Source organism: Meriones unguiculatus, chromosome 2, assembly GCF_030254825.1.
Source record: "Meriones unguiculatus strain TT.TT164.6M chromosome 2, Bangor_MerUng_6.1, whole genome shotgun sequence".
In the NCBI taxonomy this organism is placed as follows: domain Eukaryota; kingdom Metazoa; phylum Chordata; class Mammalia; order Rodentia; family Muridae; genus Meriones; species Meriones unguiculatus.
Window position 1 is genome coordinate 25,858,233 of NC_083350.1, and position 24,270 is coordinate 25,882,502.

A 24,270-nucleotide genomic window follows, 5' to 3' on the forward strand; every position below is an offset into this window, starting at 1 on the left:
TGAACTGGCTGCATTGTCCTCCACTGTGACTTGGCAAGGCTGCTCCCCGATCCAGGGGAGGCAGTCAAAGAGCCAGCCACTGAGTTCAGGTCAGTGACAGTCCCTGTTCCCCTTACTAGGGAACCTACTTGGATATGGAGATGCCATGGGCTATATCTGAGCAGGGGTTCTAGGTTATATCCTTGAATAGTCCTTCGTTGGAGTATCAGTCTCAGAAAAGATCCCTGTGCCCAGATATTTTGGTTCTGTTGCTATGCTTGTGGATCTCCTGTTCTCTCCAGGTCTTACTATCTCCCCCTTTTTTTCTAAGATTCCCTGCACATTGCCCAAAGTTTGTTTATGAGTCTCATTATCTGCTTTTATACAATGCTGAGTAGAGTCTTTCAGAGGCCCTTCATGGTAGGCTCCTGTCCTGTTTCCTGTGTTCTCTTTCTTCCAATATCCAGCATGATTGTCTTTCTGGGTGAGGACTGATCATCTTACCCAAGGTCCTCCTTCTAGCTCACCTTTTTTAGGTGTACAGATTTTTATAATTTTATCCTATATTATATGTCTAGTATCCTCTTATAAGTGTGTATATACTGTGTGTGCCTTTCTGTTTTGGGGATACCTCACTCAGGATGATCTTTTCTAGTTCCCACCATTTGCCTGGAAATTTCATGATTTCCTTGTTTTTAATTGTTGAGTAATATTCCATTGTGTAAATGTACCACAATTTCTGTATCCATTCCTCCATTGATGGACATCTGGGTTGTTTCCAGGTTCTGGTTATTACGAATAAAGCTGCTACGAACATGGTTGAACAAATGTCCTTGTTATGTACTTGAGCATATTTTGGATATATGCCTAGGAGTGGTATAGCTGGATCTTGAGGAAGCTCTATTCCTAATTGTCTGAGAAAGCACCAGATTGATTTCCAAAGTGGTTGTAAAAGTTTACATTCCCACCAGCAATAGAGGAGGGTTCCCCTTTCTCCACATCCTCTCCAGCATATATTGTCACTTGAGTTTTTTATTTTAGCCATTCTGATGGGTGTAAGGTGAGATCTCAGGATCCTTTTGATTTGCATCTCTCTGATGACTAAGGATGTTCAACATTTCTTTAAGTGTTTCTCTGCCATTCTATATTCCTCTAGAGAGAATTCTCTGTTTATCTCTGTACCCCATATTTTAAATTGATTTGTTGCTTTTTAACTTCTTTAATTCTTTATATATTCTGGATATTAGCCCTCTGTCAGATACAGGGTTGGTGAAGATCCTTTCCCAGTCTCTAGGCTGTTGTTTCTGTTGTTTTGTTCTGACAACAGTGTCCTTTGCTTTACAGAAGCTTTTCAGTTTCATGAGGTCCCATTTATTGATTGTTGATCTTAGAACCTTGTTGTTGGTGTTCTGTTCAGGAAGTTGTTTCCTGTACCAATGAGTTCTAGGGTTTTCCCCACTTTTTCTTCTAATCAATTTAATGTGTCGGGTTTTATGTTGAGGCCTTTGATCCACTTGGACTTTAGTTTTGTGTAGGGTGATAAGTATGAATCTATTTGCATGTAGACATCCAGTTAGACCAGACACAGGGGTCTTCCCAGAGACTCATACTCCAACCAAGTACCATGCATGGAGATAACCTAGAACCCCTGCACAGATGTAGCCCATGGCAGTTCAGTATCCAAGTGGGTTACATAGTAATGGGAAGAGGGACTGTCTCTGACATAATCTGATTGGCCTGCTCTTTGATCACCTCCCCTTGATGGGGGAGCAGCCTTACCAGGCCACAGTAGAGGACAATGCAGCCACTCCTGATGTGATCTGATAGACTAAGATCAGAAGGAAGGAGAAGAGAACCTCCCCTGTCAGTGGACTTGGGGAGGGGCAAATGTGAAGAAGGGGGACAGAGGGTGGGGTCGGGAGGGGAGGAGGGAGGTGCTTATGGGGGGATAGAAAGTGAATAAAGTGTAATTAATAAAAAAATAAGAAAAACAAAAAAACTGTAAAAAAAATTTAAACTTATGTCTGACCACAGTCAAACTGTATAAGCTATTCCGTTTTCTACCTTCTGTGTTCCTGATAGCATCTCAACCTGTTCTGAAAAAAAGTGAAACTTTCAAATTAAATATTTTCCCTTTGTATGTAGGAGGTTTCCACCTCACCTTTCTTTCTATTGTCTTAAATGTTTTTAGTAGTTTGAGTAGTGGCCATAGCTTTCTTATACAGTGAGTCTGCTGACTTGGTTTCCGGGATACTGGGTTTCTCCTTCAGGGTTTTTCCTAAAATTTCATCTGTTAAACCACCCTCTTTCATGAACTTTATGTACCCTACATTATGCCTTTTTCTTGAAGATCAAGAAGTGCATGACTTTTTATGGTATCCAACCATGCTTGGGGAGAATGTCCTGCTTCAATGGCTATAAAGGCCTGAATGATCATGGCTGCATCACACTGTTGTGAGACTCTAATCTTGCATATATACCACAGGCAAACCAAGGAGACCAACACCAGAAGGCCTGCTAACACTCCCATGCCCGCCCATTCCTTCAGATGATTCATGGCTGGAGCAATCCATGTTGATAATCCTGTGGCTAGTCCTGCGTCCACTCCGGTAGAATTTACTGTGACAATGGCCACTCTGAGCTGCTCCATCGTAGTATCAAATTCTCCAGTCCATTGCATGCGGGTTGATGCCCCAGGTCCCGCCTCTGAGAAAAAGGTATCAGACGGGTCTGATGCTCTTTGGGTGGATGACACCTAAATGAACATCGGTACAAAGTCCCAATTTATTTCTAATATCAGAGATCAGACCTCTACTCTTGCCTGATGCGTCTAAAACAAAAAGGGGGAACTGTAGAGAGCTGCGGAATGCTATGCCTTAAAGATGGAGCTGGTTTCCGCCTTCCACCTTCCCGATGGTGAGTGCTCTCTGTCACGAACAACTCCACATTTGGCTAAGGCCGAGGATCTGGCTTGCTTCCATGTATGTGGACCTATCTGCATTGCCCCCGTGGCACGCCTGGGTTGGCTACCCAGAGGCTATTTAAGCTGTGGGCTGGCTTTCCCCGGGGTCCGAGGATTGTTCAATGTTCCTGAATAAACTGCATTGAAAAAAAAAAGTTAAAAAAAAAAAAAAGAAGTGCATGGCTGGTTGATTTAATATTGTGTCGATGACTTTATTATGACCTTATTTCATCTACCTGTGGGTTAAGATGTAACTATAATCTAGGCATGATGCCCAAGCACAGGAGCACGCTCGCCTCTGAACGCATTTTTGCTAATCTTTTGTGTCAGGTTTCTGAACAACTTGGGTGTGCATACAGAATGTAATGTATCCAACAAATGACAAGAGGAAGTGGTAAGCATGTGTCTTGGTCCTGATGAATGGGAATGAGAAAGACTGGACCAGCTTGTGTTTGAAGAAGTGGTAGTTTTTCTAACTGTCTGGAGGGTGAAGCACTGAGGCTAACTGAAATGGCCGTGGAATTGGATGGAGGGAGAGGAGAGCACCCTGGTCTGAACATTTTCAGGGCATCACTTTTTGAGACACTTTCAGTTTGAACCGGACACATAATGGGGGAAAGACTTCCATGCAAATAGACAATGAATCAGGTGACATAACAGCTCTTTTCCTGTCTCTCTTTTCTTTGATAGTTTGGCTTCCTTGGGGAAAAGAATCTACGATTGTTTAATTTGTTTCCTGTTTCATTGTATATACTTTGCAGCTGTTTCTCCCTCTTCTTAAGAATTTTTTAAATAGCCACATTTTGAGAGGACATCCTTTCAGAAAGCCGAGTTGACGGAATCATTTTGTCACTTGACACTGGCATTGCTTTTTCCAGTGCTGTGCTGCTATACACTGCTTTGGCAGCTGATGAAGGAAGCAAGTCTGTTGATGCGTAAGGAGTATTTAGGGCACCTGTAGTGGAAATAGAGGTTCTAAGCATATAAGAGCCCACTTCCTAGCCCACTGAATGTCATTTGGTCTTTGTTGCAGGGAAGGAGCTAGGAAGGCATTTGGCTCTAAGAGCACTTAGCCTTAACAGCACAGCCTAAAAGGATTCTTCTGAACTACTGTAGAAGGCTGGTTTATAGTATACACAGACTTCTTGGTGGTGACATTTTAGTAATAGGAAAATTAGCATCCATATATGGCAGCAAGAGTGTTTTTATAAATGTTGTGTGGCCATCTAAACAATTCCATTATTTGCAAGAGATTTTTCACCTTTCTGTGCTGATAAATTATCCAAATGAAATCTATCATTTCGTTTTCTACTTGTATAATTTTTTTATAACGAAGTGCTAACATTTGTTTTTATACAATGAAATTTATTAATGAGGCAAGCTGAAATGTTTATGATACAAGTGGGAGGATTGATGTTTATAGGTTGCTTCTCCTCTCTCATTAGCTCATTTTTAATTGTAACGTCCTATAAGCCTGACAAAAACCTCATGTAAAATGAGAAATTACAGTTACCTGTCATAACTTTTTTAAAAGAAATCTCATCATTTTGGGTAGTTAAAGCCACCTAGGGAGACAGGAGACGACGTGGCATCTGGTTTGGATGATGGTTTCCTTGGAGCACTTTGGTCTGTGTTTTTATTGCTCTGTCCACAGCAACATTCTTGAGGCAGGCAGAGGCCTACAGCTTACTGAATGGACCCTTGAGAGGACAGGACATTGGGGGAACACGGTGCAGCCACAATGTGCCAGCTCATTATGGCTAACAAATGTGCCTGGGTCTAGGTCCTGAGGACCAGCACATCACCTCACTCTTGATAAAGGAGCCGGCTTTACCTTCTAAGGCTCTTATAATTTGAATGTGCTATATTACCAAGTTCAAAGGCATATTTTGCCCGAGATGAAGGTAACTCACTCAGATATATATGGCACTTTATGCCTTCACGTGCTTGGATTGCTCCTGAGTTGCTACCTCACACATGCAGAATAAAGAGTCACATCCAACAATTTGGCTGCTGTCATGTTCAAATGTGATTATTTCAGACAAAATAAAGGAAACCAATTCAGGGTTTTGTTTTGTATTTTTAAGTTTAGGTGTGAGCTTATCAATGTATAGACATTAGCCCAACAGTGAGTGCTTAAAACAACAAATCCATTCATACTTTTCTTGGTACTCTAGGACTCAGAGTATCTGCCCTGAGTTGTCCGTCTCAGTATCTGCAGCAAGGACAGATGGTGCTACCAGACTATGGCTGGACTATGAGTGGGTGGGATTGGCTATAGCTGGGAACGTTACCTTCTTACCACAGGAGCCTCTAGGCAACTCACCATAGGGCAGTTGGCTTCCTTTTGAGTAAACAAGAGATGAACAGCCAAGGAGATGTCCAAGTCAAAGCTGAAATCCCTTTGTATCTTGACAAGGAATCCCAGGATTTTTACTGTATTGATTAGGAGTGCCATCAGGCAAGCCTGCACTCAGGAAGAGGGGCTAAGACACCATATAACACTGGCATATATACTAGACCTTAGGGCTTACCTGGATTGGCTTTAAAGCCACCTTTCTTCACTCAACAGGGATATCCTAGTTTTCTTCTCAAGCTCTTTGGACTGCACTGCAAATAATGGCAACTGTGTTGGCTAGTTTTATGTCAGCTTGACACAAGCTAAAGCCATTTGAGAGCGGGGAATGTCAGTTAAGAATGCCTCCATAAAACCAGGCTGTAGGTAAGCCTGTCGGACTTTCCTCAATTAGTGATTAATGCGGGAGGTTCCATCCCATTGTGTATGCTGCTACCCTTGGGCTGGCATTCCTGAGTTCTGTATGAAAGCAGGCCGAGCAAGCCAGGAAAGGCATGCCAGTAAGCAACATTCCTCCAAACAAATCCTTTCCTCTCTGTTGTGCTTTTTGGTCACAGTGCTTCATTGCAGCAGTAGAAACCCTAACTCAGACAGTGACCGGAGGATGTGCAGTGGGATGCCATAGACAGATTTCTTTTTTTCATCTCCGGAGTTGATCGTGGGAAGATTATGATTATACTTTTGTTACAGATGCGCTGAGATGTTTCAGGCTGAGGCTGTGAAACACGGCACAGCAGAGCACATAAAGTACATTTGCTGTCATGTTCTGAGAAGGGCCAGCGTGGGGAACGGAGGGTGCGTGGAGGGGTCTAAGGCTGTGGGCCTGGCTTCGCTATGGCCTTGACATTTAACTAAGAGCAAGCTGCACATGGTAGGGACAGATGGAGCCGAGGTCAACACTTTGTGGTGACTCAAAGTAGATTGCTGGACACAAACGCTACTGGCTATTCTCTCTCATGTGTGACCACTGGCTACCCTGCCCATGTAGTCACACATGAGAGAAAATAGCAGGCTCTATAACATACATGTAGGCTGAGGATATGGTCAAGTGGGCAAGCATTTGTCTCTCATGCTTCATGCTTGATCCTCAACCTGGAAAAAAACATATGTATGTGCTGCAGAGTATCCAGGAAAACAAAAATGTGTGTGTGTGTGTGTGTGTGTGTGTGCGCGCGCGCGCGCTAAGGACCACACCGTTTTTATCTTAGTTTCTACATATGAGTGAGTTCACGCAGTATTTGTCTTTCTTTGCCTACCCAACTTCACTCAATGTCCCCTCTCTCGTCCATGTTATTGGAAGTGACAGAATTTTCCTCATTTTAAAAGCTCAGCAGTATTCCACACCACGTTTTCTTTATCTGTTCATTTGTTGGTGCGCACATCACTGTTTGAACCCGTACCTTCATTGTTGCGAACAGTCCTCAGTGAGCATGGGAGTGCAGATGTCTCTGACGCTCTGATTTTATTTACTTTATCAAAAGCATTTACTTTATCCCAGCATCAGGATTGCTGTACAGTAGCTGCTTTGTGTGTGTGTGTGTGTGTGTGTAGGTGTATAGCCTCCATATTATTTTTCATAGGGGTTTGCTGGTTTAGACTCCCATCACTGTGTTCAAAGTTTTCCCCTTTTCTCTGTATATTCACCAGTATACACCAGTATATTTTGGGGGTGGGATGAATCGGGGTTAAGATAGGGTCTCATGTAGCCCAGGCTGGCTTCAAACTCATTATATAGCCTAGGGCACCCTCACCTTCCTGCCCCTATCTCCAGAGTGCTGAGATTACAGGTGTTAGCCATCATAACCAACTGTTTACTCTTTCTGGTAATGGGCATTCTAACAAGTGAGAAATGATATTCTTATTTCTATTTCTTTGATTTGTAACGCCCTCTCCCCCACTTTTTCTGTTTGTATCTGTTGGCCATTGTTATTTTCTCAGGAGAAATGTCTGTTTGGATCCTCTGCCTCATTTCTGCTTTGTTGCCTGTGCTTGAGGCTGTGGGGTGGTGGATGGGGTGCGGTCAGGATGGGGTGCGGTCATACCTGAGATATTCTTGTAGCCCAATACCATGGAGCACAAGCTCCATTTTCTCCTGGTAGGTTACAGTGTTAGGCCTTCTTCATAAATCCTTACTCTGTGTTAAGCTGGTGTTTACATAGCAGTTTTCCCATTATCCTCAGGGGATGTGTTTCAGTCCCAACCCCTCTGGATAGCTGAAATGGGGGATAGTACCAAATTTCCATATGTGAGCACCATGACACGGTGTAATCAGTTAGATGGCTGAGAATGCCAGGAAATGACTGTGGGCCTGGCAGGGCACATCACATGGATATGCAGGCCAGAGACAGATTTGTAGCTTGAGTGGGGTCATGCTGGATGCCATAAGATTTACCATGTTAACTGAGAATGGTACACAATTTATAATTTTTAAATTGCTTCTGGAATTTTCCATTTAATATTTTCACACCAGGGTTGACTGCAGGAAACTAAACCACGCAAAGCTAAATGCAAACACAGGCAGACTACTGTCATAGCTTGGAGATTAAGGCCCAGTTTTATCCACATGCGGACATTTGACTTTTCCACCATTTGTAGTTTTGACAGCTGTCTAAAATAACTTGTGTGGATTCATTGCTGGGTACTGTCTTCTGTCCCATTGGTCAATGTGTTTGTTTTTATGTCAGCACCAAACTGTTTACATTGCTTTAGCATGATAGGATATCTTTAAGTCAGGTCCATGATGAATTTAGGTTCTTTGATTATTCCATAAAAATTCAGGTTTTTTTAAAAATTTAATTTTATTTATATATTTATTTATTTATTATGATCTATTCACTTTGTATCCCTGCAACAGCCACCCCCCTCATCTCCTCCCAATCCCACCCACCCTTCCTCTTCTCCCCCTATGCCTTTCCCTAGTCCCCTGACAGGGGAGGATCTCTTCCTCTTCTATCTGACCCTAGCTTATCAGGTCTCATCAAGTCTGGCTGCATCACCTTCCTCTGTGGCTTGGCAAATCTGCAACCCCCAGGGGGAGGTGAACAAATAGCTGGACACTGAGTTCATGTCAGAGACAGCCCCTGTACCCTTTACAGAGAACCCACTTGGAAACTGAGCAGCCAATGGGCTTCCTTTGACCAGGGGGTCTAGGTCCTCTCCATGCATGGTCCTTCGTTGGAGTATCGGTCTCTGCAGGTCCCCGCTAGGCCCGGGTATTTTGGCTCTGTTGTTCTCCTTGTGGAGTTCCTGTCCCCTCCAGATCTTTCTATCTCCCTCTTCTTCCATTAGGATTCTGGCACTCTGCCCAAAGTTTGGCTATGAGTCTCAGTATCTCCTTCAATACCCTGGTGGGTAGAGTCTTTCAGAGGTCCTCTGTGGAAGTCTCCTGTCCTGTTCCTTGTCTTCTCCTACTTCTGATGTCTATCCTGTTTGCTCTTTTGAATGAGGATTAAGCATCTTTCCTAGAGTCTTCCTTGCTGCTTGGCTTCTTTATGGCTATAGATTTTAGTATGTTTATCCTATAATATATGGCTAATATGCACTTATAAGTGAATATATACAATCCAGTGCTTCCTCAGACGATTAGGAATAGTGCTACCTCAAGATCCAGCTATACCACTCCTAGGCATATACCCGAAAGATGCCCCACCATTCAATAGGGACATTTGTGTTCAACCATGTTCATAGCAACTCTATTTGTAATAGCTGGAATCTGGAAACAACCTAAATGTCCCTCAATGGAGGAATGGATACAGAAAGTGTGATACATTTACACAATGGAATACTACTCAGCAATCAAAAACAAGGAAATTATGAAATTTGCAGGTAAATGGTAGGAACTAGAAAAGATCATCCTGAGTGAGGTAATCCAGAAGCAGAAAGACACACATGGCAAAAATTCAGTTAAAAACATTTCTGTGGAAAATGTCATGAGATTTTGATAGGAATAATATTAAATATGATCATAAATTTTTATTGCTATTTAAATGCTAAGTTTATTTTTATTATTTATCTTAACTGAATTTTGTAATTAGTTCTAATGCATTTTGGTGTCATCCTCAGGGTTTTCTAAATATACAACGTGTCTTCAAACAGGCAATTTTATGTCTTTCTAAGAAATGATAGCACATCTTTGTTTTTCCTCCTGATGTTGTAATTAGTTTTTGACAACTTGATACAAACCTAGACATTCCTAGGAAGGGGATAGTTCAATTGAGGAATTGCTTACATCATAGAGGCTTGTGCATATATCTACGGGACATGCTCTTAATTAACAATTGATGTGTGCCCTTCATGGTAGCATCTCTGGGCAAATGGGCCTAGGAGATATGAGAAGTATGAGTTGGGTTCTCATGTGTGCTGAACAGGTTGATTTGAGGGTCTTGTTTCCTTGGTCTCCTCCATCCCCTCTGGCGCTTACACTCTTTCTACTTCGTCTTCTGCCGGGTTCCTGAGCCCTGGGGGATGGTGTTGTTGGAGATATCCCTATTTAGGGCTGAATATTCCAAGGTCTCTCACTCTCTGAATATTGTCTAGCTGTGTTTCTCCGTGTTTGATCCCCTCTGCTGCAGGAGGAGACTTCTCTGACTGTGGCTGAGAAAGGCACTGATTATATTTATCTTTCTGGGTCTGGGTTAACTCATATAGGATGATTTTGTTTTCTTATAGTTCTATACATTTACCTGCAAATTGCATGATTTTGTTTTCTTCTTTCTTTTTTAACAGCTGAGTAATATCCCATTGTGTAAATTACCACATTTTAAAAATCTGGTGGTCTGTTGAGGGGCATCATATTTATAAAGGCTATTTCAAGGTCTTTGTCTTGTTCTTCAGCTGTGCTGCAATTCTCAGGCCCTACTGTGGTATCCAAGCCTCTGACTGTAATTCTAGATGCTGATATCTGGTCTTGTCTTTGTTGGGTAGGTGTTTTGTTCCTTGGTTTCTGTTGTTTTCTTGGGTTCCTAGGAGGGTGTCATGGCTCTGTGATGTTAGTAGGGAATTCTGGATCCTAGGTGTAGCCACTGGGGGTTCTGAGTTTTTCTAGGTATTGGGAGCTGAGATTTAGGAATGAGGACAGGCTGGAGTATAGTCTTTAGGGCTTCCACAGAAAGGGGGAAGCAGGGTCTTCCACCAGTATCTGCTTAGTCCCCTGGGAATGGAGGCAGAGAGTGAGGAGAGATCTCACTAGGGGGAGAGATGGGGGATTGGATTTGGAGTAGCTGAGGGGAGATGAAGAACTTAAGCTACTCTACCTATTTCCCAGGATGCAGTAGTGTGTGGGTTCCCAAAGGAACGGCTGCTGGAAGTGGGGCTGGAATAGAGATAGCCAGGGAAAGAAAGATGGAGGGGAAGGTCTGTGTGTTCCAGTGGAGCTCTGGGCTGAAAGAGGCGAGGCTGAAGCAGCTGTTCTGCTCCAGAGTTGGAGGTGAAGCTGGAGGATGGATTTGGAGGAGAAAAAGGGGGAGGTTCTGAACTGATACTGATCCTTACATTTCTTTCAATATTTTCTGCTTTTACACATTTTAATATTGTGCACTGATTAATAAGTTACTTTATTAATTTTAATGGAGTTATTCTGTTGATGTTAAGAGTGAAGACTGGATATTTTACTTTTTCTTACGTCATGCTCCATACAATGGTGAAAACAAAATACTGTTTCTTGCTTTGAGACTGACCTATCTGTTCAGAGCAGTGGTTCTCAACCTGTGGGTTGCAACTCTTTTACAGGGGTCACCTAACACTGTCAGAAATATCAGATATTTACATTATGATTCATAGCAGTATCAAAATTATAGTTACGAAGTAGAAATAAAAACAATTTTCTGTTTGAGTCACCACAACATGAGGAGCTGTATTAAAAGGTCGCAGCATTAGGAAGGTTGAGAACCACTGATTTATGTAGAGTGAAGCCCTGTGATTTTTGATACCATCACTCATGCTGCTGTCTGGTCTATTGTTATTAATGATGCTTTCCTCTCTTCTCTCTTCCCAATCACAGCATGTGCATTCCGATACAATGGGCTCTCCTTCGTCTACCTGATCTACCTCTTGCTCATTCCTCTGTTCTCAGAACCAACCAAAGCAACCATGCAAGGTAAGATACCCTATTGGTCCACAACAGAGTTTTAAGTCTTGGATATGCGTTTCTGGAATCCCTGAGTTTTTCTTCATTCAGCGAGGAGGAGGACATTTCTGAACCGCAGAGGTAGATGTCCAGTGCTGTAACCAGTGTCAGGTAGAGCAGAACGATTTGGGATGCACACATCTCTGCTGTGTACACCGCCATTCTCCTTATGTGACTTCCTTACTAAGGACACCAGACAGAAAATACGGAATTACGTGGTTAGTGAAAACTAACTCAGAGTACTGCCAATTAAAATAAGGCATGTGGTAGGGCAAAATTAGCATATTTGCATAAGTAATGCATTTTGGGGAGAATATGGTCATTGAAAAGAGCAGAGTGACAGCTGGCCACTGACGCCTGCTGTGGGAGAACTAGGTTGGAAGCCTGGCTTCCGCCGTTCCTCGCTTGGACATCAGTTTAGATTTCTCTGCACATGCCTCGAGTACACAGTGAAAGCTGAACTGTGATGCTGATAGCATCCAAAGCCGGGTCCGGTGAAGCTTCAGATCCTTGTTTATTGCTCTGGGAGGCAGGGAGAGGAACAGTGACTGATTTCCAAGGGTCAAATTAGGTAGCATATATATTCTGGTTAGTGAACACACTTAATTGAAGTTCCTCCACCAATATGAAAATGAAGCTCCCATAAGCTGAATGAAGTGAACTGTTTTTGTGACTCATTGGCATTGCAAGAAATAAGGACCTTGCCAAATGCTGCAGGTGAGTGAAACAGTTGTGTGTTTCCACAGCAGGAAACGGAAATTCAGTTTGTCCTGACCCTCAGTGGCGTGAGAAAGGTCATCATCAGTGGTGACTGCCGTTTAGTGAGGAGCTCTTCGGGAGAAACAGCAAAGACCACAGTGTGCAAAAGAATGAAAAACAACATCTTTCTCCTCCTTCCCGATTTTACAACCTAAACACTGCTTTGCACATTCATTCTAGTAGTTAGAGCTAGAGGAGCCACACCTAATTCCCGACCTAAAAAAGAACATTCACATTCATGATAGCTCTGAGTGACTCACGTTTAATGGACCAAGTTAAGAAAAGCTGCAGAAGCAGCATGATGAAGAGCCTTATCACACAGCGAATGTTTATGGGACACCATATACCATAACCTCATTCTAAAGATTTCAACAGAGGGTTTCTGGCCTGGGCTGAAGTGCATGCTGAAAAGAAAGGTTTTGCGAGCATTGAGAACAGAGCGGTTTTTAAAGTGAGTAAGTACTTTTATATGCTCAACTTGAATTGTCTGTGGCTCCTGCATCAGTACAGGCTCCTGTTCTATTTGGAGATCGAGTAACTAGAATTTCCTTCACGTGTGTGACAGCTCTTAAAATTTCCTTCCCTCCTCCCCTGTCAATAATCCCAAATCTGTGACAATTACAGAGATGTCCATTGGGCTAAGCCCAATACACTGGGCCCTGACACTATCAGGAAGAAGGCATATAGACAACACAGAATCGAAAACTACAAAGCCTCCACAGATACAGAAATATCTTGTGAATGAAAAGCTACAAGGTCAGCTCACAAAGAACAACACAGATGTCTGCTGATCCTGGTCACACCATAATGAAGGGCACAACAGGCTTACTAGGGAATCCCCATAGCAGCATCCGGAAGCAGCATCGCTTTCCTCTTCTTGTTTTCCTCTTTCCGACATCTCATCACCAGGAAACATGACTAATGTTAACAAACCTCGTATGTTCATTTGCTTCTGTAATAAGATACGTGATTTTTTTTTTTTCTGACAGGTAAGACTCAAAATCCATGCATTTCTAGAGACTGTGTGTAAAGACAAAGTGGGTTAGACATTTCTAGGTGGAATGAGGCCCTGCCTGGAGTTCGTGTGCTCAAGCGGAGGAACCACATGGCCTTTCAGGGCAGGCTCAGGCCCAAATGCACTGAGCTCCGAAAGTGTGGGTTCATTGCCATATCTCAGGAATCAGATGACAGGTCCATAGCAAAGCATTCTCACCAAGCTCTGCACTGTACCTCTTCCAAATCCAGACCCACATGTGTATTTGAATTGGCAGCAGGAAGCTGATGGGGTTGAGCTCTGCTTTGATCCTGTGTTCATACAGACACACCAAGCTAGAAATCAGATGCACACATACAGTGACTGCTCTAGGTCTCGCTGCTCTGTCTTTCTACTTGTGTGGAGGGACATCTTTGCTTGTGTGATTGGGCTTCCTCCCCGTGTGTTTACAGAGGTTCCGGCGTGTGGGAAACATCAGTGTTTAAGTCAGAGTGAATATTGTTCGACCTAGCCCTTAGACTTATCCTGAATGGAAAACTGCAACTGTTTAGGTTAGACATATCCAGCTCTCCGGATCTTGGTGCCATCAACAAGATGAAGACTATTCGAATAGGAATCCTGATTTATGATGTCTGGGTTATATACTGTAGAGATAAGGAAGGAGGATGGCCTAAAATCAGTCACCTGCTAACGTATTTAAGCTTCTGTTTTTAAAAACTAGTTAGGAGCTGGACCCCACAATGCCCTTTGAAGACATGCTCCAAATTACTCAATAAAGAAAGCTTTCCATCATATGTGATGTCATGCGTTGAACCAGTACTACCTTACCACACACACGAACGCCAGGGTGATAAAATTGCTCAGAGACTCAGAATACACAACACGTGGCATTATTTCGTTAGAGAGAAATAAAGTGTATACAGTCAGAGGATTCTTGAGTTGAAATAAAGAGCTCTTAGGATGTGGTGAAGCACATTCTAGCCACTAGCAGGGGGATCCTTTCTGCAGCAGCCATGTGGACTGCCCATCTGGTTCTTTGCACACTGGTGGTGCCAGGAGCTCCCTTCTCCCTGGGGGACTCTAAGGAAACAGTTCTCAACCTGTGGGTCATGACCTCTTCAGGGGTTGAAGGGCTCTTTCACAGGGGTCACATATCAGATATCCTGTATAGCAGATATTTATAGTACAACTCATAACAGTAACAAAATTATGATTATGAAGTAGCAACAAAATAACTTTATAATTGGGGGTCACCATAACATGAGGAACTGTACTATAGGGTCAGAGCCTTAGGAAGGTTGAGAAGCTAGCTCTGCTCTAAAGTATGGTAGCATAGTTTCTCTTAGAACAGACTCGACTGGACTTCTCTGCACTTCCGGCCTGGTTCCTACTTAAAGCAACAGGGAATTAAACGAGATTAGAGGTCACCTTCCAATAAGATTGTGGAAGGCCAGGCACTTCATTAAATGGCTGAGATCTTCAAATGTGTGGGCATCTCGGTCGGGCTGAATCTTTTGGGGTTCTAACCCAAATCAGGAATGACAATAGGTATTTTAAAAAAGAAAATTAAATACAAGAACTTCATTAAAAGTGACGAGAAAACAAAGAACGTGGGCAGAATGTCAAAGCAACATGGTCCTATCAGCCAAGCAGGAAAATTGTGTGTGTGTTGTGTATGTGGTGTGTGTGTGTGTGTGTGTGTGTGTGTGTGTGTGTGTGTAGTGGGTGTTATCTGACGTGTCTGGTCGTGCACAGGCTGAGGATAATGTTTCTCATTATCCTCATTCTTCTCATTATCTCATTATCGTTCATTCTTTAACTTGGCTGAATGTGCCCAGTTCCTCAAGGATGTGTGTTCTCAACTGTTCTTCCAGAATAATCTCCTCTATAGGTCTCCTGCTTTGTCAGAGTCTCTTCTTTCAGGAGAGTGCCTCTCAAGCTGGGCACTATGTTGCAGATGAGATTTTCCATTTGAGAATGGCACATTCCCCTCCCTTGCTGTCTGGAGGCCTTTCTGGGACAGTTCACAGTATTCTTTCTAGTGCTTGCTGGTGCCTATCCTCGCCCATTAGTTCTCTGCTACTACAAACAGAGCCAAGCAGAGTCAGTTAACTGAGCGAAAAGGCTTAGGGATAAGCTTAGTACTTCAGAGATTCTAGTCGGTGATCAGAGGACTCATTGCATTTGGTCCTGTCGAGAGGCAGCATGTTGTGACAGAAAGTGTGGTGGAGCAAACTGTTGACTTCATGGCTGAGATTAATAACACACACACACACACACACACACACACAGAGAGAGAGAGAGAGAGAGAGAGAGAGAGAGAGAGAGAGAGAGAGTAAAGGGTGAGCTAACTCTCACAGTTCCCTCTGAGGGCATGTGCTCAATTACCCGATGACCTGCCACTAGACCTCCGCCTCTCAGTTTCCCCACTCCTCCCAATAGTGCCCATCTCAACACACAGCCCTTTGGGGGACCTTTAAGACCCATTGAGATGGCAGAAGGGAGCCACCTTACGTAGACCTCTCCCTGGTAGCAGGGCCGCGTGAATCCAATTGGCATTCTCTGTGTGCTTCAGAGTCCTTAGGCTGGGTGGTCTTAGGGAACCATGGCAGCTCCCTCACTGTTCACCCCTTCCTCTGTGTGGTTCTGCTTTCCCTCCTCCTGGGACACTGCCAATTCATTCTCCCACTATGCTAGATCAGCTGGGTTTGAGGTTGTGGGCTCACTGGCGCAGATGTTCATGTAGCTGGCACAGGTAAGGAGGGAGGGCTGGCATTTAGCAGAGGACTCCGTGTAGGAGCTGAGGTCTAAATATGGTGATGACCCCAGCACTGAAGTCCAAGGGTGTACGGCACAGCCTGGATGAACTAAATTCGTGTGGCTAGTCTTCCCCTCTACGAATAGATCTCCATAGAGTCGTTAGGCTCTGTGAGGACCAATGAGTAGACAGAAGTTTAAACAGAGTGTAAATCCTATCCACAGACAGTAGTTTGCTATAAAATCCATGTGGTTTGTTTTAGTTTTTTTAATTTTTAATTGTTTAAAAGATGTATTTGTTTCCTTCTATGTGTGTATGAGTGTTTTGCCTGCATGTATGTGTGTGTACTGTGTGCATGCTTGATGTACATGGAGGTCAGGAGTAGGCATCAGATCCCTTTGGACCAGAGTCCTGGATGGTTTTGAGGTGCCATGTGGGTTCTGGGAATCGAACACAGCTTCCCTGTAACAATAACAAGTGTTCCTGACCATTGAGCTATCTTATACATCCCGCACATAGTTTTAAATGGCCGCATTTGTAGGTTATGACTTATATGCCCCCCACAAGCTCATGCTAAAATAGGATTGCCGTTGTAACAGTACAGAAAGGTGGGAATAGTCAAAGGAGACTGGTAATGAAGGCCCCACACTCAAAGGTGAATGAAGGACATTATGGTGGGCTTCCTTCTAGAAGGATGAATCTGTCTCGTTCATTTCCTCTACAGTGTTACAGACACACAAGTATGTACACGTGCATATGTTACCACGGAACATACAGGGCAGACAGGTGCTTGTATCATGCTCTTGGATTTCCTGGCTTCCAGAAACAGAAGAAGAAGAAGAAGAAGAAGAAGAAGAAGAAGAAGAAGAAGAAGAAGAAGAAGAAGAAGAAGAAGAAGAAGAAGAAGAAGAAAAAGAAGAAGAAGAGGAAGAAGAAGAAGAAGAAGAAGAAGAAGAAGAAGAAGAAGAAGAAGAAGAAGAAGAAGAAGAAGAAGAAGAAGAAGAAAACTCTGAACTTTATAAATTGTATAGTTTCAGCTATTTTGTTACTATAGCACAAATGGACCACCATGCTGTGCTTTATAATTCTGCCTGTAGTTATTTTCTCTGGATTTCGAATAATGGCTTTCTTTGTTTACATTTGTTACAAATGCCACTTGCTTAGAAACTTCTCCCCTAAGAAAGCTGTCTCACTTTATTCCCACTTTTGTTTGCCATGTTAACAAACACTTTTATTTTTTAAATCAGTATTAAATTAACACCAGTCAAGTTGTTAGCTCAGCCAATTCATCAAAACACTTGAACTTGAAAACCCTAGCCATGCATCTAGTCTTTTCCTCTCTGGTTATTCCTGGGCATCCTTCTCTGGGATGAGACATCCCTGTGATTGGGTTAAATTCTAAGCTGCTATGCAACTTCCCTGGACACATGAGTGCCCCAATATGCCTCAGGCCAGTCAGTATAGAAATTAGAATTATGATGTGATTTTAAACCAGCCCTTTTTCCATGTGTGCTACTACATGCAGAAATCAGATGGTTTGAGAGGTTTGAGAAGTTATCTCCATCTCTCACCTGTCCTGGCTGCTCTGCCCATGGCTGGACCATCTCCCTGTATGTGGCCTGGGTAGAGCCTGCATCGCACATCACTCTCTTTGGGTTCCTTGGTCCAGTTCTGACTACTTTTCCCTTTTCTCTTTGGGCAAAGTGACTTTGTCAGCTAGTTCCAGGAGGACAATTCATATTTATTCATCCCCCATACAGTTCCCAGACATACAGAGCATCTTTGATCTACCATTGTCATTGCTATAGTTTAACTGTATTCCCCAAAGTTAATCTCCAAATCAACAATGCTTTGTTGATGTGTGGATGTGACTAGAGTTGGATGAGGTCGTGAGGTGGGGACGCTCTGACACCATCACTGGCTTCTTCAGAAAAAAAAAAAAAAAAAAAAAAGGAGCGTTCTGAGCATGCTCTCTGGTGCCATGTAGTGCAGCAGAAAGAGAGTCATCAGATGCCAAGCAGCTACAAGGAGCATGGTCTTGACTTTCCAGCCTTTAGAGGCAGAGCCAAGTAGGTTTCTTTATACGTTACCTGGGCTCAGCTATTTGGTGATAGCTGCATAGAACAGGCTAATACAAGCAAGTGCACAGCCATTCCCTCTGCAGTCACTGCTTCTTCTGTTGACCTTGCTTCTTACCCTGAGTTTCTCAAGATATGGCTCTTTACCATCTAGTGTGTCCTTCACATTCACAGGGGCTTTTCATTGACACCCCCCTTTCCTATATCAAACCCTCCTGGATTCCCTGACATTATTTCTATATCATCCATGAGGTAAATAACCACAAAATGCCCAAAGTTTGCCCAAAGTACACAAAAGGGATACTTGCTCAACCGTGTTTATAGCAGCTTTATTTGTAATAGCCAGAACCTGAAAACAACCCAGATGTCCATCAACGGAGGAATGGGTACAGAAATTGTGGTATTTTTACACAATGGAATACTACTCAGCAATCAAAAAGGAGGAAATCATGAAATTTGCAGGCAAATGGTGGGATCTAGAAAAGATCATTCCGAGTGAAATATCTCAGAAGGAGAAAGACAAACACGGTATATACTCACTTATATAGACCTATAAGATATGATAAACATAATGAAATCTATACACCTAAAAAAGATAATCAAGAGAGTGGACATGGGGTAAGATGATCAATCCTTGTTTAGAAAGACAGATGGATGTGCATTGAACGTATGACAGGAGTCTACTGAGCGCATCTGAAAGACTCTAACTAGCAGTGTTTTCAAAGCAAAGACTCATGACCAAACCTTTGGCAGAGTACAGGGAATCATAAGAAAGAAGGGGAGTTAGTCTGATGGGGAAAGGATAGGAGCTCCACAAGGACCAAATATATCTGGGCACAGGGTCTTTTCTGAGACTGACATTCAACCAAGGACCATGTATGGATATAACCTAGAACCTCCGCTCAGATGTAGCCTGTGGTAGCTCAGTAACCAATTGGTTTCCCAAAGTGAGGGGAACAAGGACTAGTTCTAACAGGAATTCAATAACTGGCTCTTTGGCCTCCCCACCCCCCAAGGGAGGAGCAGTCCTGTTAGGCCACAGAGGAGGACTTTGTAGCCAATCCTGAAGATACCTGATAAAACAGGATCAGATGAATGGGGAGGAGGTCCCCCCCCTATCAGTGGACTTGGAAAGGGGCACGGTGGAGATGAGGGAGGGAGGGAAGGACTGGGAAGGAATGAGGGATGGGGACACGGCTGGGATACAGAGTTAATAAAATGTAACTGATAAGAATAAAATAAAATTAAAAAAATAAAAAAAAAATAACCACAAAATGCAACTAAACCCCCTTGCCATAGGGTTCGCTGGAGACCAAGCAAGTGCTGGGCATGAAGCCCACGTGGACTCACAGGTCTCATCCCTGGTTTATAGAGTGTGCTTTGGATCTCCAGTGCATGAACATCAAGAGAGCAGAGATGCGCTGCTCCATTTACTACTGTGCCCGTCTGTGAGAGACAACCAGACAAAGTTCACAGACTGAATGATCTCACCCCAAATCCTAGTGCTCAAGAAGAATTTGTGAACATAGCTACTCTCACCAGACCCTTTGTAACAGCAAAATCATACAACAGTTTATTGCATAACACAGGTCCTCCAGAGACAGAGCATAGGGTACAGCAGGCCACGGGACTCTGCTGTTTTCAATTTAATTAGGATTAGAGAATCATGAGTAATTGAAGACATCAAGTCAGCTAAAATGTTTTATGTGTTCAATTACAATGATGGGCATTTTATTTAAGCATGTGATACTGGAGTAGAGGAAATGAGAGTTTTCTTGCCGTCCATAAACAGAGTGCTTTGGGTTAAGGATTGAGACAGGCCTCCATTAAATTCTTTAACTAGTATGTAATTAACATCACATGGCCCAGTGTTCCAAATTTCGGAGGTACTAAATTCTTCATCCAGGTACACAATAGGTTTCTTATACTGCATACTCTGAGGGACAATGTGTTGGTCAATATGGTTTGAATTTTGTTCAGATGAGAGACAAGTGTTAAAACATATGTGGTGTGAAAGAGGGCCACAAGTGCTCAATAAACACAGTGATTTGGACTTGAGCATTATTTGTTTCAATGTCAGAGTAATGGTAGGTTCAGGTATCAAGCATGTAGGATTCATTTGCATGGCTCTAGCTAATCTTCATGGAAAGGCTGTCCAAGCTCTTTCTAAACAAGAGCAAAGAAGTAAATGATTTTCATGGTTCCTTAATGTTTTGCACCTACGTGTCTAATGATAGTTATGTTAATCAGCTTACTAACAGAGAACCAGTACTTACTGTCTGATAAGTATATCAGTTAATTTAATTCTCACAGTTAACTCCTGAGGGAAACACTGTATAATTTAAAAACATTATTAGACTATGCTAGAGAGATGGCTCAGCCATTTAGAGCACTTGTTCTTGCAGAGGACAAGGGTTCAATTCCCAGCACTCACATAGTAGATCACAACCATCCATAACTCAAGTTTAAGGGGACCTGATACCCTTTTCTAACTGCTGAGGGCACCAGGCACATAAATGGTTCACATGCATATAGTAGGCAAAGCATTCATATTCATAAAATAAAATTAATTAATTAAAAAACCCGCAATTATTATAGATCTATATCGCAGGTGCAGGCCGAGGTCCAGGTGGGTTGATACACGCCCAGACACTGTGTGCATGGTCTGGCTATTGGCCTCTATGGTATTCTGACTCACAACCTAGACAGAGCTGAGTCCTCTGGGGTTTCAAAAGGAAAAGAAGGAAGCCTGGTTAGTTAGTAAATACTTTTTGGATGGTAGCTTATTTGACTCTGAGCACACAGGTCTGGAAAGGCACGATGAGGCTATTTAAGGGACTGAGCCTTTTTAAGCCATTGTAACAGATATCAGTGTGGACTGATGGCGTATGTGCCCATTACTTAGACAACACATTGCATTAAGTGTGACTGCCTTTGCCTTTCAACAGCTGTTAATCAAAAGGCTGCCCCTGCCAAGGCGCCGTGTTGAGTTTTGTGGAGGATGACGAGGCGAGGAAAGGTGGCATGTCACAGGAGTGGCTCTTTCACACCCTGGATTTTATGCCGCTGGTTGAGTGCTAGCTTCCCCAGTGTCACTGTTTTTGGAAGCTGCCTACTCATCCCCAGCTGTGCTGATACTTTTCTGAGGTGAGTTCAAGACTCGCCTCTGCACTTGTCCGGAGACAACGGGATGGAAACTGTGATGGTGAACTGCTGCCCCTGTGAGATGAGTTTGGCTTGCGCAGCATTCAGAGTCAAGCTGGGTGTGGATTTCGGAAGAAAAGGGCAGAAGGCTTAGCAGTGGCTGGAGGCTTCTGCTCGTTGTGAAGGGGGCAGTTTGATGCTGACCGGGATGAGAGCCATGGTGCTGCTACCCACTGCCAACGTCTGTACTGCCATGATGCCTGTGCGGATGGCTGCCTGTGACCTCACATGTCAATGGGGGGGGAATATCCAGGTTTGAAGGCAGCATCCCAAAGCACTAGTTGATTTTAGACCCTCTAAAAGCCAAGCACTATCCTCTGCGCCCAGCTCAGATTTTCCTGTGGACAGGTGCTCTCCTGGTGGATGTAAGGGATATGGGAAACTTTTGTCTCCTTTTGCTACATGCCAGGCACTCTTGATTAATAACCCATAGTTCTTGTGCTATCAGAAATGACCCCTGCCCCCAGTCTGGAGAGGGAGGCACGCTTCCGTCTACACAGTGATGTTTGCAATACATTGGACATTGCTGTCTGTTTGCTTAGCTCTCCAGCAAGTCACTTTTGTTCATGTTTGTTCTCACTGGTGGAAGTGATAGACAGGTTTCATTCATCCTCTCTGGAGGAGATTTATGTATCGGAGTCAGCTAAAAAGAGACGCTTCAAATGGAGGAAACTGTCATTTCCTAGACCGCATTAGCTGTTCTTTGCTGCAAGGGATGTCTTAGAAGCATCTTGTACTGAATTAATGTATCAAGTGGGTGTGTAACACACAGTGCTAAAGCACAGTGTTGGCCCTTACTGAAAGTATTTCTAAGAACGAAGTTGTCTCCCTGAGCATGGCCATACTCATTATGACAGCATGAGAGTCTGTGTAAGGTTTGGGAGCAGGATCTAATCTGGCCATCTGCCCCTCCTGCAACACTCTTGCTCTCTCACCACAGCTGCTACAAAGGAAATGGAAGCCTCCCTACCTAGAGCCTGTCAGTGAGTCTTTGGTTCTCTAACAGACTTTCAAGGTGTTTGGATTTCCAGAGAATGGTTGGATCCCTTATTCTTCTCCAAGGAAGTTTATGGAACTCAGATATCCAGACGCCAAGACCTCAGAGGCCTAAGGGTGTCATAGTCCTGTCTGTGTAGTGGGTTCATCTTAACGGAACATGCCTCTCTTCCCCACTTCCCCTGTATCCCCTAATTCATGCATTAACAAGATTCCCTTCCCTAGAATGCAATAACCTCCTGCCCCATGCCACCAACATGAAATCAGAGACAGGCTGGTTACAGACACTAAACCTCCCTTTCCTACAAAACTTTTACAAAGGAAGCCTGCCCCTGGCTTCAACTCTTCTCAGAGCTCTGCCATGCTTTTCTCTGTCTGTCCATACCATTAGTAACTATTCTAATAAATCTCTCATCAGAAATCCGCCCCCCTTTGCCCTGAACCCCAAACCTAAAACCTTTCGATAAGAAACTTATACTCAGAGGTGGATGGCAGACAGAGACTTCTGGTGTCTTGCAGAGACCCTGAGTTTTCTGTGCTCTGTGATAGTGGCAATTCCTTGTGGAGTCGGCAGAACACAGAGAATACCCTAGTTCTCTGCCAATGTCAGTAAGATTGCCAAGGGAATGACACAGGAACTGTACAGGGCCACCCTTCGCAAGGCTTTTCCTGAAGGGTTTTCTAATGTGTGGCTTGCAGAGGTTTTATTTACCTTCCTATATGGGATAATTCTGAACAAATTTGATTTGTTATTTGGACCAAGACAGCAGCTCCTCTGATTCATTTATTCACATTTACACCCTAACGTTATCACTGATATCAACTGCTTGGTGAGGTTTCTTGCAGCGTTTGGGAAGGCAAAGGCGGAGAGGAGTAGAAAATGAAAGGTTTTTGTCATGTTCTGTTGACAGCTATAAGTAGGTGGAATTTCAAGCCAGCTAGCTTAATACTTGTCAACTTTCCCAAAGTTATCTTAGAGTGATCACAAGGAAGTGATCAGAAGTGTAGCTCTGCATAGGAGCCCCATTTCAGCAGGAAGCTGTACTAATCTTATAAATGATCCCCCCAACACTCACACCAAAGCTACCTTTTCCCAAGGTCTGACCCAGGCTACACTTAGCCAGAATACTAACAATGCCCTGAAAAAAGAAAAATGGTCTTCAGCTTCCCTACTTAAAGAGGCAAAGAGGTCTGTAATGTGTAAAGCTGTGTTTAGACATCAGAACGGAAATGGTAGCAGATATTTAAAACAGCCTGCATCTGGTTTTTGTTATAAATAGTCTTTAGACCATTAGGCTTATTATTACAGTGTTTTACTATGTCATAATAAACCAAAAGGCAAGAAAATATTTAATTGGATAATTTACTTGGTAAGTGTTTTATTGACAATAAGATCACCTCACCACCCCAAAAGAACACTAGCCAAAGTAATTAGAAGTTTGTGCCTCCACTTTTGAAATCGATTATAGGATGTTTGGGGGATTTTTTTGTCCTTTTGTAGAATGGGGCAGGCTATTATCCCATTATTGTTGTGAACTTGGCATGCAAGCAGTCAGAGGGATAGTCAGGCAACATAATTCTTGGTTCAGGAAACAGCAGGTTTTGTTATTGCATGATTACAGAAAAGATTACAAGAGTCCTAAACATCTCTTTATTTGGCTCAGACAATCTATGAAACAAACCCACCATCTTGATGACAATGAGTTATTCATTTGAATTGATTTCAGTTTGTTTGTGAATCTGCCCTTCAAATTATGATGCTTTGGCTGTTCACAGACATTTCCTATCATCTTCCTGGTCAGACCCTGCGTGAGGCCACTCAGACTGCAATGGTGAGAAGGACGAGATGTCTTTTGTTGTGGTGACAAAATACCCAAGAGCAATATTTTAAAAGAGGAGAGCTTTATTTTGGCTCAAGGTTTCAGGATTTTTCTGTCCATGGTCTGATAGCTTCATTGTTTTGTGTCTGGAGTAAGGCAGAGGGTCACAGGGGTGAAAGTTATGGAGAAAGAAGATGCTTATCTCTTGGAGGTCAGTGAGGGCTTTAAGATATAACCCAC

The 24,270-nt window shown here is 43.2% G+C and overlaps 1 protein-coding gene across 4 annotated transcripts in view; it reads left to right on the forward strand.

The window, feature by feature from the left end:
* Nucleotides 1-24,270, forward strand: part of Piezo2 (piezo type mechanosensitive ion channel component 2) — a 358,636-nt gene that overhangs the window by 50,580 nt on the left and 283,786 nt on the right. For all 4 annotated transcript variants that reach the window (XM_060377179.1, XM_060377181.1, XM_060377180.1 and 1 more), the window contains exon 2: nt 11,296-11,391. In XM_060377179.1, coding sequence (XP_060233162.1) covers nt 11,296-11,391 — 96 coding nt within the window. The remainder of the gene's footprint in view (nt 1-11,295; nt 11,392-24,270) is intronic.